This window comes from Muscardinus avellanarius (genome assembly GCF_963383645.1).
Source record: "Muscardinus avellanarius genome assembly, chromosome: 20".
Taxonomy (NCBI): Eukaryota; Metazoa; Chordata; class Mammalia; order Rodentia; family Gliridae; genus Muscardinus; species Muscardinus avellanarius.
Window position 1 is genome coordinate 35457525 of NC_137806.1, and position 18501 is coordinate 35476025.

An 18501-nucleotide genomic window follows, 5' to 3' on the forward strand; every position below is an offset into this window, starting at 1 on the left:
CAGCTCAAGCAGGCGTGGCCTCGAGGATAGACAGCTCCAGGTGCACAGGCCTCCTGTCAGACGCAGGCTGTGAGGGTCAAGTGCTTGACTAGGGCACAAAGACACAGAACCCAAGTCCCTCTTTTTACACCATGAGAATGTACATTAACCAGGGCTTATTGTTTCTCAGACGTTGTGCGGAGGAACCCGCAAGCATCATCCTTCGGCTTGGTAGCCCTATGAGGTTAGGGCTCTTATCACTCTTAGTATCTTTTCTAGCTATAAGAAGACAGAGACGTAGAGCAGGTCCTGACTGGCCGGGGCGCTGTGCACTGGCCACAGTAGGCCTCCAACCCGCATCGCCCGCTCTGCTTGCAATCCCTTTGTGCACCAGGGGCGGGAGCCACCTGCAGCCAAACAGAGGACGTGTGAGGCCCCAGGGCCCACTTGCCCAGTCACCAGCCCTCGCCCACGTGCGCTCCGCGAGCCCACTCCTGGGCAGCCCAAGCAGCAAACCCAGCTCTGTAAACAAAGATAACAGCCAGAGCACTCAGCTGCCCACCACGTGCCCTGTCCCCCATGGAGCTGACCCTTTCTTCAGCACCTGATGTCCTACGTTTACCATGTTCATTTGCCCATTGTGTCTCTCCTGTCCCCCATAGCAGAGATTTCTGTCCTGCTTAATTCTTGGAGATCACAGCCATTCGATAAATATTTGTCAAACGAGCCTTAGTGTTTAACAAAGAGTAGAACAATTTGGAGACACGTTTGGTAGTCCGTCCCCCCTGCTACGGTACAGGGGATGGACCCCCCACCCCGCTACGGTACAGGGGATGGAACCCAGGGGAATTCTACCTCTGAGCTACACCCCCAGCCCTATTTTTTATGCTTTATTTGGAAACAGGGTCTCACTGAGTGGCTGAGAGCCTCAATAAGTAGCCAAGGCTGGCTTTGAACCTATGCAATCCTCCTGTCTCTGCCTCTGAAGTACTGGGATTACAAGCATGTACCACCACATCTGGCTGTGGTGTGTGTGTGTGTGTGTGTGTGTGTGTGTGTGTGTGTGTGTGTTACTGAGAATGGAACTCAGGGGCATTCTACCTCTGAGCTACACCCCCACCCTATTTTTTATTCTTTATTTTGAAACAAGGTCTCACTAAGCTGCAGAGGGCCTCACTAAGTAGCTGAGGCTGTCCAGGAACTGCAGTCCTCCTGTCTCAGCCTCCCCAGTGCTGGGATTACAAGCCTGAGCCACCACATCCAGCTCTGTTTGGCAGTTCTTAAATAATTAAATAAGCATCTATCCTAGAATCCAACAATTCCCCAGCTAGGTGTTTACCTAAAAGAAATAAACACATACATCAAAACTCCTATATGATTGTGTTTATAACAACTTTACTACTAATAGCCAGAAAGTGAAAACCGTTCAAGTGTCTGTCCACAGAAGAATGAGTAAATAAATTGTGGCATGTCTCTTAAGTGGAACAGAATTCAGCAATGAAAAGGAACCAGCCCTGGATCCAAAGAGTAGGGTGCAGGAGTCTAGCAACCCCCCAGGTGTGAAAGTGACCTGGAGAGATAAGTACTGTGTGGTTCCATTTCATACGACTTCAAAGAACAGGAAAGCTGACCTAGGGGACAGAACCAAAGTGGTTGTTACCGGACACCTGGTGCTGACTGCAGGCTTCGGGAGTGTCTTGGGATCCAGGGTCTTACCTGGTCTGAGACAGTGGCACCTGGTGCTGACTGCAGGCTGCGGAGCATCCTGGGGTCCAGGGTCTTCACCTGGTCTGACTGCAGGCTGCGGAGCATCCTGGGGTCCAGGGTCTCACCTGGTCTGCCACAGTGGCTTCGTAGACATAAACAACGCTGAAACTTGGCAAGCGTCCCATTTTAGATGTGCAACCAATTTTATAGAGATTCTAGCTCAAATTTTAGAAACCTATTTTTAAAATATTAGCCGTGCCAGGCATGGTGGCGCACGCTTGTAATCCCCGCGCTTGGGAGGCGGAGACAGGAGGATCGCGCAGGTTCAAAGCCAGCTGCGCTGGCTTAAGAGACCCTGTTTCCAAATAAAAATATAAAAAATAGGTCTGGGAGTGTAGCCCAGAGGTAGAAGGGCTTCCATGAACCCCAGTACCACCACCAAAAAGATAAAATAAAATATTAGCCAAAAATGGAACAGAGAATTCTTTCTCTTGGGAAGGTGTGCCAACTAATGAGCTGGATCCCCATGTCCTAGCTGGGAACGCTCATATCTTCCATCTTCCTCCTACGTCATCAGGAATGTAATGCTTTCCTGGTAGGATTTTTATCAGGACTAAGATAAGGCGTAGAGTATGCTCAGCATCTTGGTGTCTCGCACAGAGTAAGTGCTTCATTAGGTGACCTCTCTGTCCTGCTAGTAAAAAGAGCAGACAAGAGCCAGGCTGGGTGGCACACGCTTGTAATCCCAGTACTCGGGAGGCTGAGACAGGAGAATTGCAGGTTCAAAACCAGCCTTGGCAACTTAGCGAGGCTCTCCGCAACTTAGCGAGACCCTGTTTCCAAATTAAAAATAAAATCGGGTTGGGAGTGTTGCTCAAAGGTAGAACACCCCTGGGTTCCATCCCCAGCGGCACCGCAGAAACAAAACACCCCAGCAAACCAACACAACAACGGCAGACAATCCTCTCTGCACATTGCTCTTTCCAACTGGTTTAAGGTTCGGGCTATCTTGTATGTGCATCCGCAGTTTTCTGAGCATGCTTCTATCCCTCAGATATTGAAATTTTCAGTCTACACAACCACAAGTGCCTTTGACCTTGAGGCAAAGCTAAACTGGGTCAAAGTGAACCAATTTCGATAACGTCAAAGTTAGAAGTCAGTTCTGAAATTCATCCCCAAACTTCAGCTCTGTCTTTTCTTTAAAGCAGTGAATCATGGGAGCTCCTCATGAACAAAACCTTTTAAAAACTGTCATTTTGGTTTGCAAAGTAAATGTCTGCTAAAGGTTCTGGAGTTGGCCGGTGCTGTCGCTTGATTATCTCAGAAAGTGAAAGTAATTATTGGCTGACTTTGCGTCATTGACCCACACAATGGTTTCTGTCGCTCCAGTGGCAGCTGGGCTCGCAGCAGGGAGCCTGTGTGATTGCTCCCTCCCCTCCAGGACGTCATGACGCAGGCAGCTTAGGATGCCAGACCCAGGACAGCCTGAGACCAGGCCCCGTCTCCAGCAGGAACCACAGGGCTCTGGTCGGCAGCCAGATCTGAGCCCCGTGAGCCCGCGTCTGAGAACCGAGAATGGCGTGGGGCAGCAGCACCCGGGTGACTCAGAAACAGATCGCCAGCTGCCCGAGGCGTCTCGATTCCTGGCTTTGGGGCCCAGGATAAGAGGGTCAGACCTGGCTCCTTCAGGGAGAGGCCGTCCAGCAGACAGCCTTCCTTACATTCTCTCCACCGCGACTGGTCAGAGGGCCACCGGGCTGGGACAGGCTGCAGGATTCTGGAGCCAGCAGAGGCATCAAGTGCTAACCCCCTGCTGGGTTCTCAGCACCAGGGTCGCCCTCCAGCTGCATCCACAGCCAGGAAACTCAGGGCAAATCACGGCGCCTATTCCCAGCCCCCTGTGGCCGGTGTCCTGGGACCCCACGGAAGGAGAGAATGGAGAGGAAGCGTGTCTGTGCACAGTCAACGAAGCATGGCCAGCCCCCCAAAATGAGGTTGCACAAAAAGCCTACAACCTTACAGTGACGAGCGGAGGGGGACCCCACAGGGCCTGCCCGGCTTCTCCCCGGCCCCCCGGCGTGTCCAGGCTACGTGGCAGGGCCCTGTTGCAAGGCCCTGCGGGGCCGGCAGGGGTCAAGGTGCCTGTTACGGAGCTCCGTGGCCTCTGTGTGTCGTTTGGCCCTAACTTCTTTCCTACCAAGGCTTAACAGGCCGTGGCTTCCTTCTCACCAAGAAGACGGCACAGCAGAGCTGGCGGGAGCATGGGCGTGCACGGTGGCCAGAGTTCTGACACCTGGCTGAGAGCTGGGAACACGCCTCCGTCGGTGAAAAACCACGATTGCTATATCATGGCTTCTCAAAAATAACAACTACCGAAATAAGTCGGTCTGTAGAGTCTGCAAATTAAATCATTGAACACAAAATTAAAGAAAGTGGGCATTTTGATCACAATAATTAGAAACTCAATTAGAAACACAATAATTAGAAACTCAAGGTCTCCCAACGGTAGAATAATTATACATCTTGCTTCTGCGGCAACGTTGCCGAGATGGCCTGTTGCTTCCCTGGCCAACATCCTGTTTCCTATAGAAATTGCTGTTAGATTTGACCGTCTTTCATTGACAATATAGGCCTAAGTCTTTATAAAAACAAATCTTAATTCTGAGAAACTATATTGGTGCAGAGTGTGGTGGTGCACACCTGTAAACCTAGCTGCTGGGCAGGCTGAGGCAGGAGAATTGCAAGTTCAAGGCTAAACTGAGCACTTTAATGAGACTTCATTAAAAAAAATTAGCCAGGCATGGTGGCACACATGTGTAATCTCAGTACTTGGGAGGATAACATAGGAGGATCACAGGTTCGTGGCCATCCTCAGCTACTTAGGTCCACTGCAACTTAGTGAGCGCCTATTTCAAAATAAGGAATAAAAGGCTGGGCATGGTGGCGCACGCTTGTAATCCCCGCGCTTGGGAGGCAGAGACAGGAGGATCACGCACGTTCGAAGCCAGCCGTGCAGGAGTAAGAGACCCTGTTTCAAAAATATAAAATAGGTCTGGGAGTGGAGCTCAGAGGGATAAGGGCTTCCAGGGACCCCAGTACCATCAAAAAAAAAAAAAAAAGAATAAAGCCAGGCATGGTGATGATGCATGCTTGTAATCCCAGCATTTGGGAGGCTGAGACAGGAGGATCGCAGTTCACAGACAGCCTCAGCTACTTAGTGAGGGCATTTGCAACTCACTAAGACCCTGTTTCAAAATAAAGAATAAAGAATAAAGAATAGGAGCCGGGCGTGGTAGCGCACCCTGTAATCTCCGCGCTTGGGAGGCAGAGACAGGAGGATCATGCAGGTTCAAAGCCAGCCACGCGTGCTGGCTTAGGAGACCCTGTTTCCAAATAAAAATATAAAATAGGTCTGAGAGTGTAGCCCAGAGGTAGAAGGGCTTCCAGGAACCCCAGTACCACCAAAAAAAAAAAAAAAAAAAAGAATAAAGAATAGGGCTGGGGCATGTAGCTCGAAGGTAGAATGCCCCTGGGTTCTATTCCCAGTACTGCAAAAAAAAAAAAAAAAAAAAAAAAAAAAAAAGAATAAAAAATAGGGCTGGAGTGTAACTCAGAGGTAGAATGTCCCTGGCTTCAATCCCAAGTACTGCAAAATAAAAATTAATAATAATAATAATAATAATAATAATTATTATTATTATTATTATTATTGCTGGGGGTAATACTCAGTTGCCTACCATGCACAATGCCCTGGGCTAGAGACCCACAAAGGTCATAGCTAACGTTCTTCTAACACAAAGCAGATTGACAAGAGAAGGGCGCAGCAGATCTATTTAACCAGAGCTTTCTGAGACCTTCAGAAATGAAGACCCCAAGACCCAGGGAGCACTGTCTATTTGAGCTCAGTGCAGCATGGACCATCCCTTGAAACAGGTTGCACAATAAACGCACGGCCTCATGGTGACGTGCGAGAGGGAAGCCAGCAGGGCCCGCCTAGCTTCTCCTGGCGCCTCTGTGTGCCCAGCTTGTGGCAGGGCCCTTCTGCAACGAGGGTCTTAGGATCCTTATCATCTGCTCCTACACAGACAGCAGGGGACGTTGGCATCCTAATTCTAGGTTTTATGGTGTCTTTGGGGAGAGGGGTTCTGGTTTTATGACCCACTTTAGGGAAGATGACTCCTAGTTCCTCTGGCTGCACTGGGGGAGAGGGGTTGGGAGGGGGCAGGGGGCCATCAGCGAGGTCGTGGTTCTGAGACCCCTCCTGTGTCCTCAGCACCCCACTACAGCTTCTGCTTTCTCGGTATCCAACATTTCTCCTGCACTCTGTGGAATCATTCCCGCAACCATTCAAACCCCACCCGATCTTGAGGGACCCCTCTTCTCCCACCTTTGGGATCAGAACTCCACAAAATGTGTCTCCTCAGTACCCCTGTTTCTATCCCACTCTGAAATTCATTCCAATCACAGCTTCATCCTCACTGACAACCCAGTGGTCACCCCCAGCCTTCCCTGCCGGGTCCATTAGCTCCCCACTGGAGGCGCTTCTAGCCGTCAGGGCTCTGTGGTGTCTAGTTATGGCCCTCTCCGCCTCCCTGAGTGGTGTCCCCACTTCACCCTCAGACCACTCCCCGTCTGCCGGGGCCCAGGTGGTGGAATCCTGGGGCATTCTACCTCTGAGCTTTATTTATTTATTTAGTAAATAAATAAATAAATAAATAAATAAATAAATAAATAAATAAAAATACCTCCAGCTTTATTTATTTATTTATTTATTTATTTTGTGGGTGTGGAGATGGAACCCAGGAGCATTCTACCTCTGAGCTACACCCCCTGCCTACTTTGTATTCTTTATTTAGAAACAGGGTCTCTCACTGAGTTGCAGAGGGCCTCACTAAGTAGATGAGGCTGTCCGCGAACCGCGATCCTCTGGTCTCAGCCTCCCCAATGCTGGGATTACAAGCATGCGCCACCATGCCCGGCTTTATTCTTTATTTTGAAACAAGGTCTCACTGAGTTGCAAAGGGCCTCTCTACATAGCTGAGGCTGCCACAAACCGCAGTCCTCTTGTCTCAGCTTCCTGAATGCTGGGATTACAAATGTGTGCCACCACACGGGGCCTACACACTCATATTTATTGGTATATTTATTTTTGAACATATGCACCATGAAAACAGGGTCCCTGGCCTCTTCTCTGGGCTTATCCCAGTGTCTAGAAGAGGGTCTGGCATATAAAGGCACTCAACATATTTGGGCTGAGTTAGCGAATGAATGAGGAACAAATGAGTCAATAAAGGGATTTCCCTGAGAGTTTCTTGGTGTGGCCCAGCTTCCTGCTTTCTGCCTCTTCCTGCTGGTCCCTGGATAAATCCCCTGTATATAAGCATGTGAAGAGGGCAGGGCGTGATCCCGTGCCAGATCCACCCAGGCCACCCTGTGTGTGCATGCCTTGGCCTCCTTTGGGGCCAGGCGAGCCCCAGTAGCTACGGGCTCTCCACCCAGCTCGGCAGCCTGTCCTTGGCCCTGGCCCTCCTTACGGACAAGGCAGGAGGTGGAGGCTGCTGGAGTCCTTCTGCCTCCTCCATCCTTCGAGGCAGAGCTGTACCCCTCAAGCCTCACTGGCCTGAGAGGTCTGGAGCTGCAGGGGCACTCTCTGCCACGTTGGGTCCCTGTTCATTTCTATTTCCTGCGTCAGTTCGGCCATTTGCAAATCAAGAATGATAAAAGTACTAGTAGGAAAAAGTCTTTCATGTTTTGCTGATTCAAGTTGTCCCCATACCCCTTCCCATGTCTCACATCTGTATCACCGGGACTGTGATGTAGTTGGAGGCACTCACGTAGAAGTCCTATGAGGTTACCAAGGTTGTTGCTAGTCCTAGGGCCGGCCTGGCCTGTGTCTCTGAACAAGCTGGGCCACCGGGCCTTCTGAGGACCGTTGGAAAAAGGAAAACAAATCTGGTTATTGTGTGAAAACTCAGATAAGGTTTTAAAAACAAAACACCAGTCTTGCACCATGTAGAAGGAGGGCCAGTAGCCTGGGTGAGGAAGGGATACTTTTTTATTCCAGTACTAGGAATTGAACCCAGGGGCATTCTACCTCAAGCTATACTCCCCAGCCCTATTTTACTTATTATTTTGAAACAGCATCTTGCTAAATTGTTGAGGGTCTCACTAAATTGTTGAGGCTGGCCTTGGACTTGTGATCCTCCTGTCTCATCCTCCTGAGTACTGGGATTACAAGCATGTGCCACCACGCTTGGCTCTGGGAATTGACATTTCTGAGTTAGAAAGTAAATAAGGATAGCCGGGCGTGGTGGGCACGCTTGTAATCCCCGTGCTTGGGAGGCGGAGACAGGAGGATCACGCAGTGGCTTAAGAGACCCTGTTTCCAAATTTAAAAAAAGTATAAAATGGGTCTGGGAGTGTAGCCCGGAGGTAGATGGCCTTCCAGGAACCCCAGTACCACCCCCCCCAAAAAAAAAAGAAGAAAAAGAAAAAAAAAGTAAGTAAGGATATTGACATTAGGGAAATTTTAGTCAGTTACTTTATCTTTAAGGATGCACTAGAGTAATAGATGGTAGAAATCTGTCCAAATAATCATCAAAGGCCTCGTTCAGTAAGTTTAAGTTTAATTAGAAGTGAAAAAAACCTGTTATTTTTCTTTCTTAGTGAGACATAAAGCAAGGTGAGCTACACACGAGAGGACCGGAGGGGATGCGGGGGGAGTTCGCTGACCTATAAGCTCTTGGTCCTCCGACGCTGTCTGCCTTTTTCCTTCTGTCACTTTCTTCTACAGTTACCTCAGATTCCAGGGACAACAGGTCTGGTCCATAAGCATCTTTGTGACAAAGACTAAAACTCCCCCCAAGCAATGATGAGCCTTGAGGAACAACAGGTGCCCCATGATGGGGTTGCTGCTAAGTGGGACAAGCACCCCACAAACCGAGACCGCCCCCACCCAAGCAGGAAAATCACCTCTCAGTGGGAACCAACTTACTTGCCAAATGGTGATGACCCTCCTAGAGCTTCCCTGAACCAGATAAAGATCGAACAGACCACAGTCTGACCAGGAAGACCCACTACGCCAGCTGCACAGACCCCCAGCCGTGCAAGCCCCCAACCCTCACCTTGTCCATGAAACCTCAAAGTTTGTCAGTCCCTGAACACGGACCTTTAGTGACTGTACCCCTGCATCTATTTTTCCCAACACGGCCATGCTGATTAAAGCCTCCTTCCTGCCCCCCGCCCACTGCTCATCTCTCTGACTAGCAGAGTCTAGTCTGTTGGGAACCACGGAGCTGGGGCTGTCACCCAAGGACTCTGGTCACAAGGAGGCTTAGACTTCATGAAAAATGGCAATTAGCCCCAGGTATATAAAAGCATGACCCTTGTTTTAACAAAACCTATGGAGTCCACTACACAGATGGATTGCTTTTACTACCTACAGCTCTTTGGGGATAACCATAGGCCCCCAAACCCAATATTAGTGTAAAAATACCTACTTATATTTCAACGTTAAATTATTTGGAAGATGTTTTCAAATGACTCAAAGCTAAAAGACCATGTAATATTTATTCTACAATTATCCTCACAAATAATGTGACTACAAAAGTCAGCCAGGTAGAATCACCATGGTAACATTGAGTAGGAGGAGGCCAGGCAGATGAGAATTTTTTGTGTGTGTGTGTGGTACTGGGGGTGAAACACAGGAGCTTTTCTACCTCCGGGCTATACTCCCAGACCTATTTTATACTTTCTTTGGAAACAGGGTCTCACTAAGTTGCTGAGAGCCTCACTCAGTAGCTGAGGCTGGCTTCAAACCTGTGCCATCCTTCTATCTCCACCTCCCAAGCGCGTGGGGATTACCAGCATGTGTCACCACACCCGGCTGAATGTTTTTTGCTTTTCAATTGTCTCACCCTCTCTACTCGTTTCTCCACAATGAGAAGCAGTCAGCTAGGATCTTCTTTTCTTTCTTTGGGAACATTTGCTTACGCAAGATAATATGCTGAACACTTGGTCCTAAGCTGAAACAGTCATTTTTTTATTTGACAAGCTTTGGGGTAATCCTTTGATTTCTCAGTTTGTTTTTTGTGAGCACATAATCTTCCCAGTATTCCACAAAACTTGAGCCACAGGCACTGGGAGCCTAGAAACACAAACACCGTGTTTCCTGGGGCTTACACCATGCAAACCAGGGGCAATGGGAGACCTGGTCCATCTTCCTCGCTGCTACTGCCTTGCTCTGGGCTTCCTTTGTGCAGCCAGGTGATCCATTGTTTCAAAACCACACACTCACCAGAGCTGCAGACTTTTCACGGCTAACCCAGAAGGGAGAACTCTTTCCTATAGGTTCCACCCTCTGATCCCACCCAATTGTGCTATCCTGCTTCATCACTTTGTAATTTATTTTTATTTGCATTTATTTTATGCTGAATTTGTTCCCATGCTGTAAGTTCTCTCTTCGGTTTCTTTTGGGATATCTTTTTCTTTTGTGCAACCTCCTCTCTTGGCTTAGAAACAATTTTCTCCTCCTCCGTGAGGACTGCCTCAGCATGGCAGGGGAGCCTTACCTGTATTACCCACCACGAGCTCTGGAGGTACAGAAGGGCATCTTGGGGACCTTGTTCAATGACCAGAGAATCGACATCTAATCCTTAAGCTCAGCATTTCTTTCTGCATTTTTTTTTTTTTTTTGGTGGTACTGGGGTTCCTGGAAGCCCTTCTACCTCCGGGCTACACTCCCAGACCTATTTTATACTTTATTTGGAAACAGGGTCTCACTAAGTTGCTGAGAGCCTCACTAAGTAGCTGAGGCTGGCTTCGAACCTGCGCGATCCTCCTGTCTCTGCCTCCCAAGCGCGGGGATTACAAGCATGCGCCACCACACCCGGCTCTTTCTGCATTTTTTAAAGCACGTGCAACAAAAATTCCTCACTGTTTTCAGACCCCAATCCTTTGGGCAGCCCACTGTTTGGCAAACTTACCCACTCACATTGTAATGGCATACACTGCTTTTTTTTTTTTTTTTTTTTGCAGTATTGGGGATTGTACCCAGGGGCATTCTATCTCTGAGCTACACCCCCAACCCTATTTTTAACTCTCTGTTTTGAAGCAGAGTCTCACTAAGTTGCAGAGGGTCTCACTCAGTAGCTGAGGCTGGCCATGAACCCACAATCCTCCCGTCTCAGCCTCCCAAGTACTGGGATGACAAGCGTGCGGCACCACACCCGGCTCACACACTGCTTCCTTAAAGAGACATCTTTCAGATACTTGGTGATTTTTTGGGTATGCATGCCCTTGATGGACTGGGCAGTTTAATAGGTGTTCTTAGAATGAACACGAAGATCTGAGCCTCTTGATTTACATGCATTTGTGGGATTTTCTGGGCCAAGAGAGTAGCAAATCATTTCACAGATCACCTCACGCTGCTTATAGGAAGAGGAAGAGTGTGTCACCATTTTTAATAGATCACACGAAATCTTCCAAGAGTCTTGCCCAATTTTTTTTTTTGGTGGTACTGGGGTTCCTGGAAGCCCTTCTACCTCCGGGCTACACTCCCAGACCTATTTTTACATTTTTATTTGGAAACAGGGTCTCTTAAGCCAGCACACGTGGCTGGCTTCGAACCTACGTGATCCTCCTGTCTCTGCCTCCCAAGCGCGGGGATTACAAGCGTGCGCCACCACGCCTGGCAATGAGTCTTGCCCAATTTTTAATTGCAGGGTTTGAGCTTGAGCTATGGAGTTTCATTTCATTCCTAGCATCTTCAACCTATGATTCACCGTGACCCTTTCTGATGAAGTCTGATGACCTGTTTTTGCTTCAGAATCTTGGGACTCTTCAGCACAGTGCATAAATATTCTAGAAACCACCCCTTCTCTGTGGCATAATGCTTCCAAGGGAGTGAAGTGCTTTACAAATACCTTTTCATTTATCAGCTCATCTGCATGGCGGAAACATTCTGGAATCTCTTTCTTTTTATATATTGCCTGCCTGTGACTAGTGGGACTCCATGCCTGTGCAGACAACCTGGTTTGGAGGAGGCTGGGGAGGAGGGGGCATCAATATATAGGTTCTGCCACCAGTAGAACTGACCTCACTTGTGGCAGAGGTCAGCCACTTTGCACTCTTAGATGTAGCAACATGCCTTTCAGTTTTGTATAATTGTCCCTTACTCATATCTGGTAGGATCTGTAAACCCTTGACATTTATTTCAGAGTGAAAGTGACTTTATGACTCAATTACCATCGACGTGACTTAATGCACTATTTAGGGGAGGGGGATGATCGAGGAGGGAAGAGTCTGATCATAAGTATGGCCATTGAAGGATGACCACCACACATGTCTGCAACGAAGAGGGCCAGAGCTTCTATTGTTACCAGTGCTCAAAGTCCTGGCGATTGTGCCTCCCCTTTTCCCTTTGTGGTACTAGGATTGAACCCAAGGGTGTCTACCTCTGAGCTACATACCCAGTCCTATTTTACTTTTTATTTTGAAACAGAGTACTAAGTTGCCGAGTTGTTGAGGCTGGCCTTGAACCTGCAATCCTCCTGTCTCAGCTTTCCAAATACTGAGATGATAGGCTTTCACCATATGCCTGGCGATTGTGCCCTCTTTTAACAGATGAGCGTGTCCAGTGTGCATGTAAGGAGGTGTTGGAATTCAGGTGGCAGAGTCATTGACATTTTGGAAGGAATTAATGTTTTGAGTAAGATGGTGATGAATGCCTGCCTATTGCTGGTGCTGCCGCCCTTAAATTACAGGGATCTTGAAAGAGACTGTGTAAGAACGTGACCCCAGAACCGACCTGCAGGGCCGCTCCTAATCAGGGGTAGGTTCCGGGAAGGCAGGCGGCCTGGTGTTTACTGGCGCACAGGGCACAGTTTCCGCCACCCTCTACCTGGAGCATTTCTGAGGTGCTGGGGTCAGCACCCCCGGAGCAGACAGCTCCCTGATGCTGCGGGGTCCAGTATCTGCGAGGCGCGGCTTTGGCCAACGCCTACTTGAAGGTTTCTGTGGCCCAGGTTCAGCACCCCGGGGAGGACAGCTCCCAGAACGCAGGCATGGCGAGGCGCCGGGTTCAGACCCCAGGGTGGGCAGCTTCCCTGCGCCCAGCGCCGCCAGGCGCACGCGTTCAGCACCTCCAGAACGGACAGCTCCCGGGCGCTGGGTGCGCGCGTTCAGCACCGCCGGGTGGACAGCTCCCCGCACCCAGCGCAGCCAGGCGCGCGCGTCCCGCACCCCGGGTGGACAGCGCCCCGGCGCTGGGCAGCGCGCGCGTCCCGCACCCCGAGTGGACAGCGCCCCGGCGCTGGGCGCGGCTCAGGGCGCACCCCGGCTCGCCGCCTCCTCCGCCCGCCGCGTCCCCACCCATCCCGCCGCGGCGGGGGACTGCGGGCTCGGCCCCGCCCGCCGCGGGGAGGTGGCGTCGGCGAGGCCGCCCCTCTCTCCGCCCCGCGCGGGCCGGGCTCGGGATTGGCCGGCGGCCGGCGGTGCGGGCGGTGCGGGCGGCGGCGGCTCGCGCCCGGGAAGGTCGGCGGCGCGGAGAGCGGCTGCGGGCGGCGGCGCGGGTCCCGAGCCCTCCCCGCGGGCAGCCCGCGGCGCCCCGGCTCCCAGGCGCACCCCGGGCGCGGCCCGAGCGGCCAAGACGGCGGGCCGGCCGGGCGCGGGGCGGCGGGCGCTGTGCTGCGGGCTGCGCTGGTGGGGCGCTGCGGGCCGCGGCCAGGGCCCCGGGCCCGGCGCGTGCGGCTGGGAGGCGCTGTGGGGCGCCGGCGCGCGGGCCGCGGCGGGGGCCATGGCCGAGGGCGGCGGGGGCGCGCGGAGGAAGGCGCCGGCGCTGCTGGAGGCGGCCCGCGCGCGCTACGAGAGCCTGCACATCTCGGACGACGTGTTCGGCGAGTCGGGCCCGGACAGCGGCGGGAACCCCTTCTACAGCACCTCGGCCGCCTCGCGCTCCTCCTCCGCCGCCTCCTCGGACGACGAGCGCGAGCGCCCCGCGCCCCCGGGGGACGCGCCGCCCCGCGCCCCCGCCCCGCGGGAGCCCGACGAGGACGAGGCGGCCGGCGGCTGGAGCGCCGCGCTGCGGGACCGCCCGTCCCCGCTCTGCGAGGACACGGGAGGTAAGGGCGGCCGCGGGGCGGGGCGGCGGCCAAGCCCGTGCACCTGTGCCAGGTCGCGGGGCTGGGGCTGCAGGCCTGCGAGCGTCCTGCCGCCTCGAGGTCCTCGTGGGTGGAGGCCACGCTGGCGCTTTGGCCATGGCCTAGGTGGTCCTGGGGGGCTTTCCTAACCTGCTGGGCGTCGCACCTGTGGGGCTGGTCCTCCAGGTCTGGAAAGTTGGGCTTGGCCATGGGGGATACTGAAAGCTGGGCACGGTGGGGCAGGGCGGGGCGCGGGTGTCCCTTGCGCTGCCCGCCTCACCGCGGTGACCCAGGTGCAGGGCCAGGCGGGTCAGGGGCCTGTGGGGGAGGCCACCCCGGGCGGCTTTAATTAGGCTTGGCTTTCTGTAAATCTGAAACACTTCCCTGACTGTGCATTTCAGAAACTCTTGCTAACAAGGGGGAGGTGGAAAGGATTCCCCAGTTCAGGTGTTTGTTCTTTGGCCAGAGGCACTTTCAGGTGTGTCGACACACCCTGGATTATCTGAATGCTGGCAGTCGCTCGGGGTCCTCTGCAGGCCTGCTTCTGCCGAGTCGAGTTTTAAAATACCCCTGCTTTGCAGCGGCTCGGGCCCTCTGCTCTCTCTGAGAGGTGGAGGAGGGCGCTCACAGCCTCCGGTGCTCCCGGGTGGTGCTCTGGGCCTCTGTGGCAGGCCCGTGCTCTAACACACCTTCCACGCCAGCTGGTGTTGATGAGGACCAGGGAGTGGCCTTGGGGCCTGATGCGGCTCTTCCTCCCTACATCCTCACTTGTGCTCCTATTTGGGTGCTGGGGATCTAATCCCCAGCCTTGTGCATGCTAAGCACACGCTCCTCTCCTGTGGCGCTGATGGTTGTTAAACCTGTCAGGAGCAGGCACACAGGAGGGCAGTGGGGCCCTGGCTGGCTCAGGACCCCAAGCTAGAGCTTGCTGGGTGGAGGGCTGGACTCTGAGCGCCCATCTGTAAGCCTCCGCCAGGCTGCAGGCCCTGGGTGGGTACATTCTAAAGCATGTCCACTCGGGCTGCAGTTAAGACCTGGGGGTGTTCAAAACCACTCACTCTGAATGGTCTTTTCATCCCATCCTTCGTTTTCCAGGGTGCCATTAGGGGTGTCCTGCCCTGGGCAGCTGTTTTCCATTTTGGCTTGAAGAACTGCCCCGGCCCAGAGCCCCGGTTTGGCAGGTTGTCTGCTGTAAGCATCTGTGGTCCAGTGTTGATCTTGGAGCACTTGAGCTATAGATCAACCTGGGAGCGCCCAGCAAGTCTCATGTCTCAGGGCAAAGAGGGAAATTGTGCTAGGTGAAGGCTGGTTGTGAATGAGTCATGATTTTGCTGGTGCGAGAAGGCTGGACACACTGAGATGGATTTTAAAGCGATCTCGTATTTCTTAGTAACCTATAACGAGGGCAGTTCTGCAGGAGAGCCCTTTAGTCCACCACTGCAGCACTCGAGGTCACGAAGCACAGCACCCTGTGTCAGTGGTGTGAAGTTCAAACCCCGCTCCCGGCTAATGCCCCCTGCACCTGCACGGGAGGGGCACAGCGGAGTCCTTTCCCCATAGGCCCAAGCGCTCTCTGGGTATTCTTGTCCAGTGTTTCTTTCCTGCTCTGTGCAGGAGCTGGTCTTTGAAATCCAGGTCTAGTTTAGAATTTCTTCTTTGTAACACCCTCTCACTGAAGGAAATTCGGGGTCAGGGGTGGAAGGACAAGGCTGATGACTCGTTAAGCTTGAATTCAGAGTCCCTGGAACGATGGAGTGTGATTTACGAGGGCCTAAAATAGATGCTGAGGTATGGGCTGGTCAGAGAAAACCCTTGTCTCACAGCACAGAGAGAGATGGATGTGTTTATTAAGAGGCAGGCGCTGCGCCCCAGTGCTGGGAGATGGAGAGGTCCAGCCTGCCGGGCTTAGCCGCAGAGTCTCAGGCACTCCGGTGGTCATATGCAGCCTGGATCTCCTCCCAGTCTTTGCGCAGTTGATTAACAGATTACCCTGGGTAGACACAGGAAAGCAAGAGGTGGCGTTTTGATCCGTTTTCCTAATAGAACAGGTTTCATAATAGAACAGTGGTGACTGAAATTGTTGCCACTGCAGTCCAAAGGGAAAGCACAGGATTCTAGATTTACCTGAGACTTTCTGCCTTGACCCCATCAGAAACAGGTGTCCATGCATGCGTGTAGATGTGCAGATACGTAAACACACGAGCTAACTGTGTTATATCAAATGTGCTTTGCTCGTGCTAGTTTGAGCCAAGTGGGGTTTCTTCTATCAGAGAAAGGTTGTCACCGCTGTCTTGACGTCCTCCGGTGACCTGCAGACCTTTGCAGAGTCCCTGTACGTGAGGGAGGTGAACACTAAGGCCCACCATGCTTTGAGCTTTGGCGGAAGGGAGCGTCCATATGGCCCCTGGGTCAGTGCGTGCAGGAGACACTTGGAGCTCAGCTGAGGGAGGAGAGAGCAGAGCTGGACCCACTCGGGCCTGGGCAGTGTTGCTGGAGTTAAGGGTGAGACTCCTGCCCCCTTCTGTTTTTCAGCGTCTTCAGCTTCCTGGAGCAGGTGCAGCTAGCAATTATTTCCTCCTCTCTCCCGGCTTATCTTCCCCAGGGTCTGTGCTTCCAGGTGTGGTCCCCTCGGATTGTTTAAATATAAACACTGCTTGCAGGTGGGCTGACAGGCTCTCCACCCCTCTGCAGATGGAGGGCCATCCTGGGCTGAAAGGCTTTCTGGGAGAACAGGGCCCAGGACCCACTCCCCAGGCTTGCAACATATTCCCCTAAAATAGCCCCCCGAGCTGTCAGCTTCGCCTGCCCACGTTCCAGGACCAAGGCAGCATGCCAGCTTGCTCTTGGAAACGGCAGGAAACCCAGGCCGGGCTGCGCGGGGCCTCTGCCCTCTTGGTTTCTTTCTGCAAGCTGCCTTGTGATGCCTTCTGGTGGAGGAGGCCCAGAACCGGCTCCTCGGAGCTCCAGTCCCTGTGACTTTGGCTTTGCAAGGCCCTCTGTCCTGCTGACTGGGGTCTGACCGGCCTCCTTTCTGTTAGAGGTTGAACTTCACAGGAGCTCCTGCCCTTGGTCTGAATATCTTGCCAGCAAGCCTCTAATCATCGTGGGCAGGTCTGACCTTGAGAAGCCGGGGAGGAGCATATGGCACTGGAAATGAACATTGTTGAATGTTTCGCCTTTGGCACTTGCTGTTGGTTTATTTAGTTTAAGTTTGTTTTTTTATTTTTTTTTCAGTACTGGTGATGAGCTCGGGGACACTCTACCTCTGAGCTACACCCCCAGCCCTATTTTTTATTCTTTAATTTGAACAAGGTCTCACTAAGTTACGGAGGGCCTCACTAAACAGCTGAGGCAGGCCACAAACTTGTGATCCTCCTGTCTCAGCCTCCCAGGTACTGGGATGACAAGCGTGTGCCACCACACCCAGCTTCGGTTTAAGTCTTTTTGACTACCAAGGAGAGAAAGCTCTTTCCCTAAAGTCAGCTAAGCTAAGACCCTCTGTCCCTGGGGTTTGTGAGCTGACTCAGAGCCCTGTGGTCAAGCATAAGCAGCTGCTCCTGTCCAGGCTCTGCCAGGTGCAGTGGTGCCCAGAGGCACCTGGGGTCTCAATGAGCCTCAGGGTGGGCCCTAAGCGATGCTTCAGGACAACCACGCTGCCCCTAGGGGTCCGGGGGTAACCTGGAGCTCTTTCCCAGGAGCTGGCTCACGAGTGGAGGCTCCTGGGGCCAGCTTTGCCCCCACCAAACACGCTTCTGAGGCGTTACTGCACCCAGCCACCATGGGGATTCTGCGGCAGAGGGGTTGTCTCTGGGTGCAGGTGGAACCCATGTGCCATTTCTGTGGGGCATGAGGTTCCCTGGTTGAGTGGCCTCCACCCAGCTGATCAACCTTGATAGTTCAGGACAGGTAGTACCCCCTTTTTATTTTTGGTACTAGGGATTGAGCCCAGGGGCCTTCTACCTTCAAGTACACCCCAAGCCCTATTTTTTATATTTATTTTGAAACAGGGTCTTTCTAGGTGTCCACCATGCCCGCCCCCTTTTTAAACTAGAACTTTTTTTTTTTTTTTTTTTTTTTTGCAGGTCTGGGGCTGGAACCCAGAGGCCTTTGACCTCCGAGCTACAACCCCTGCCCAATTTTTTTATTCTTTATTTTGAAACTGGGTCTCGCTGAGTTGCAGAGGGCCTCACTAAGTAGCTGAGGCTGTCTGCGAACCGTGATCCTCCAGTTTCAGCCTCCCGAATGCTGGGATTACAAGCGTGCGCCACCACACCCGGCTAAACTAGAACTTTTTAACAGCCAAAAATATTTATTTTCATATATATATATACATACACACACACATATATATATATACATATATATACATATATATACATATATATACATATATATACACATACATACATGGTGTTGCTTTAACCATGGGGCAGTGCGGGGGGAGACTCTAGTTCTATGAATTTTAACACATGAATGCATTTCTGTAATCAACACCCAATCTGGAGGCACAGGAGAACAACCTAGAATTTTACCTGGCTCCTTATTTAATCCCCACTGCACCCTTTGCTGAGAACTCAGAGCCTCTCCCAGGCAGTGGGGCTTGGAGGTGGACAGGACAATCCTGAGTTCCAGCCCAGTTAATACCTTTAAGGTGTTTACCTTTATTTTTAACAATGCT

At 52.2% G+C, this 18501-nt stretch overlaps 1 protein-coding gene across 1 annotated transcript in view; it reads left to right on the forward strand.

Moving 5' to 3' along the window:
- Positions 1 to 13480: 13480 nt before the first annotated feature.
- PGBD5 (piggyBac transposable element derived 5) overlaps positions 13481 to 18501 on the forward strand; it is a gene marked incomplete at both ends in the record, with an annotated part of 47837 nt that continues 42816 nt past the window's right edge. Inside the window, one exon of the mRNA XM_080717036.1 lies at positions 13481 to 13805. Within this exon, the coding sequence (XP_080573162.1) occupies positions 13481 to 13805 (325 nt within the window). The remainder of the gene's footprint in view (positions 13806 to 18501) is intronic.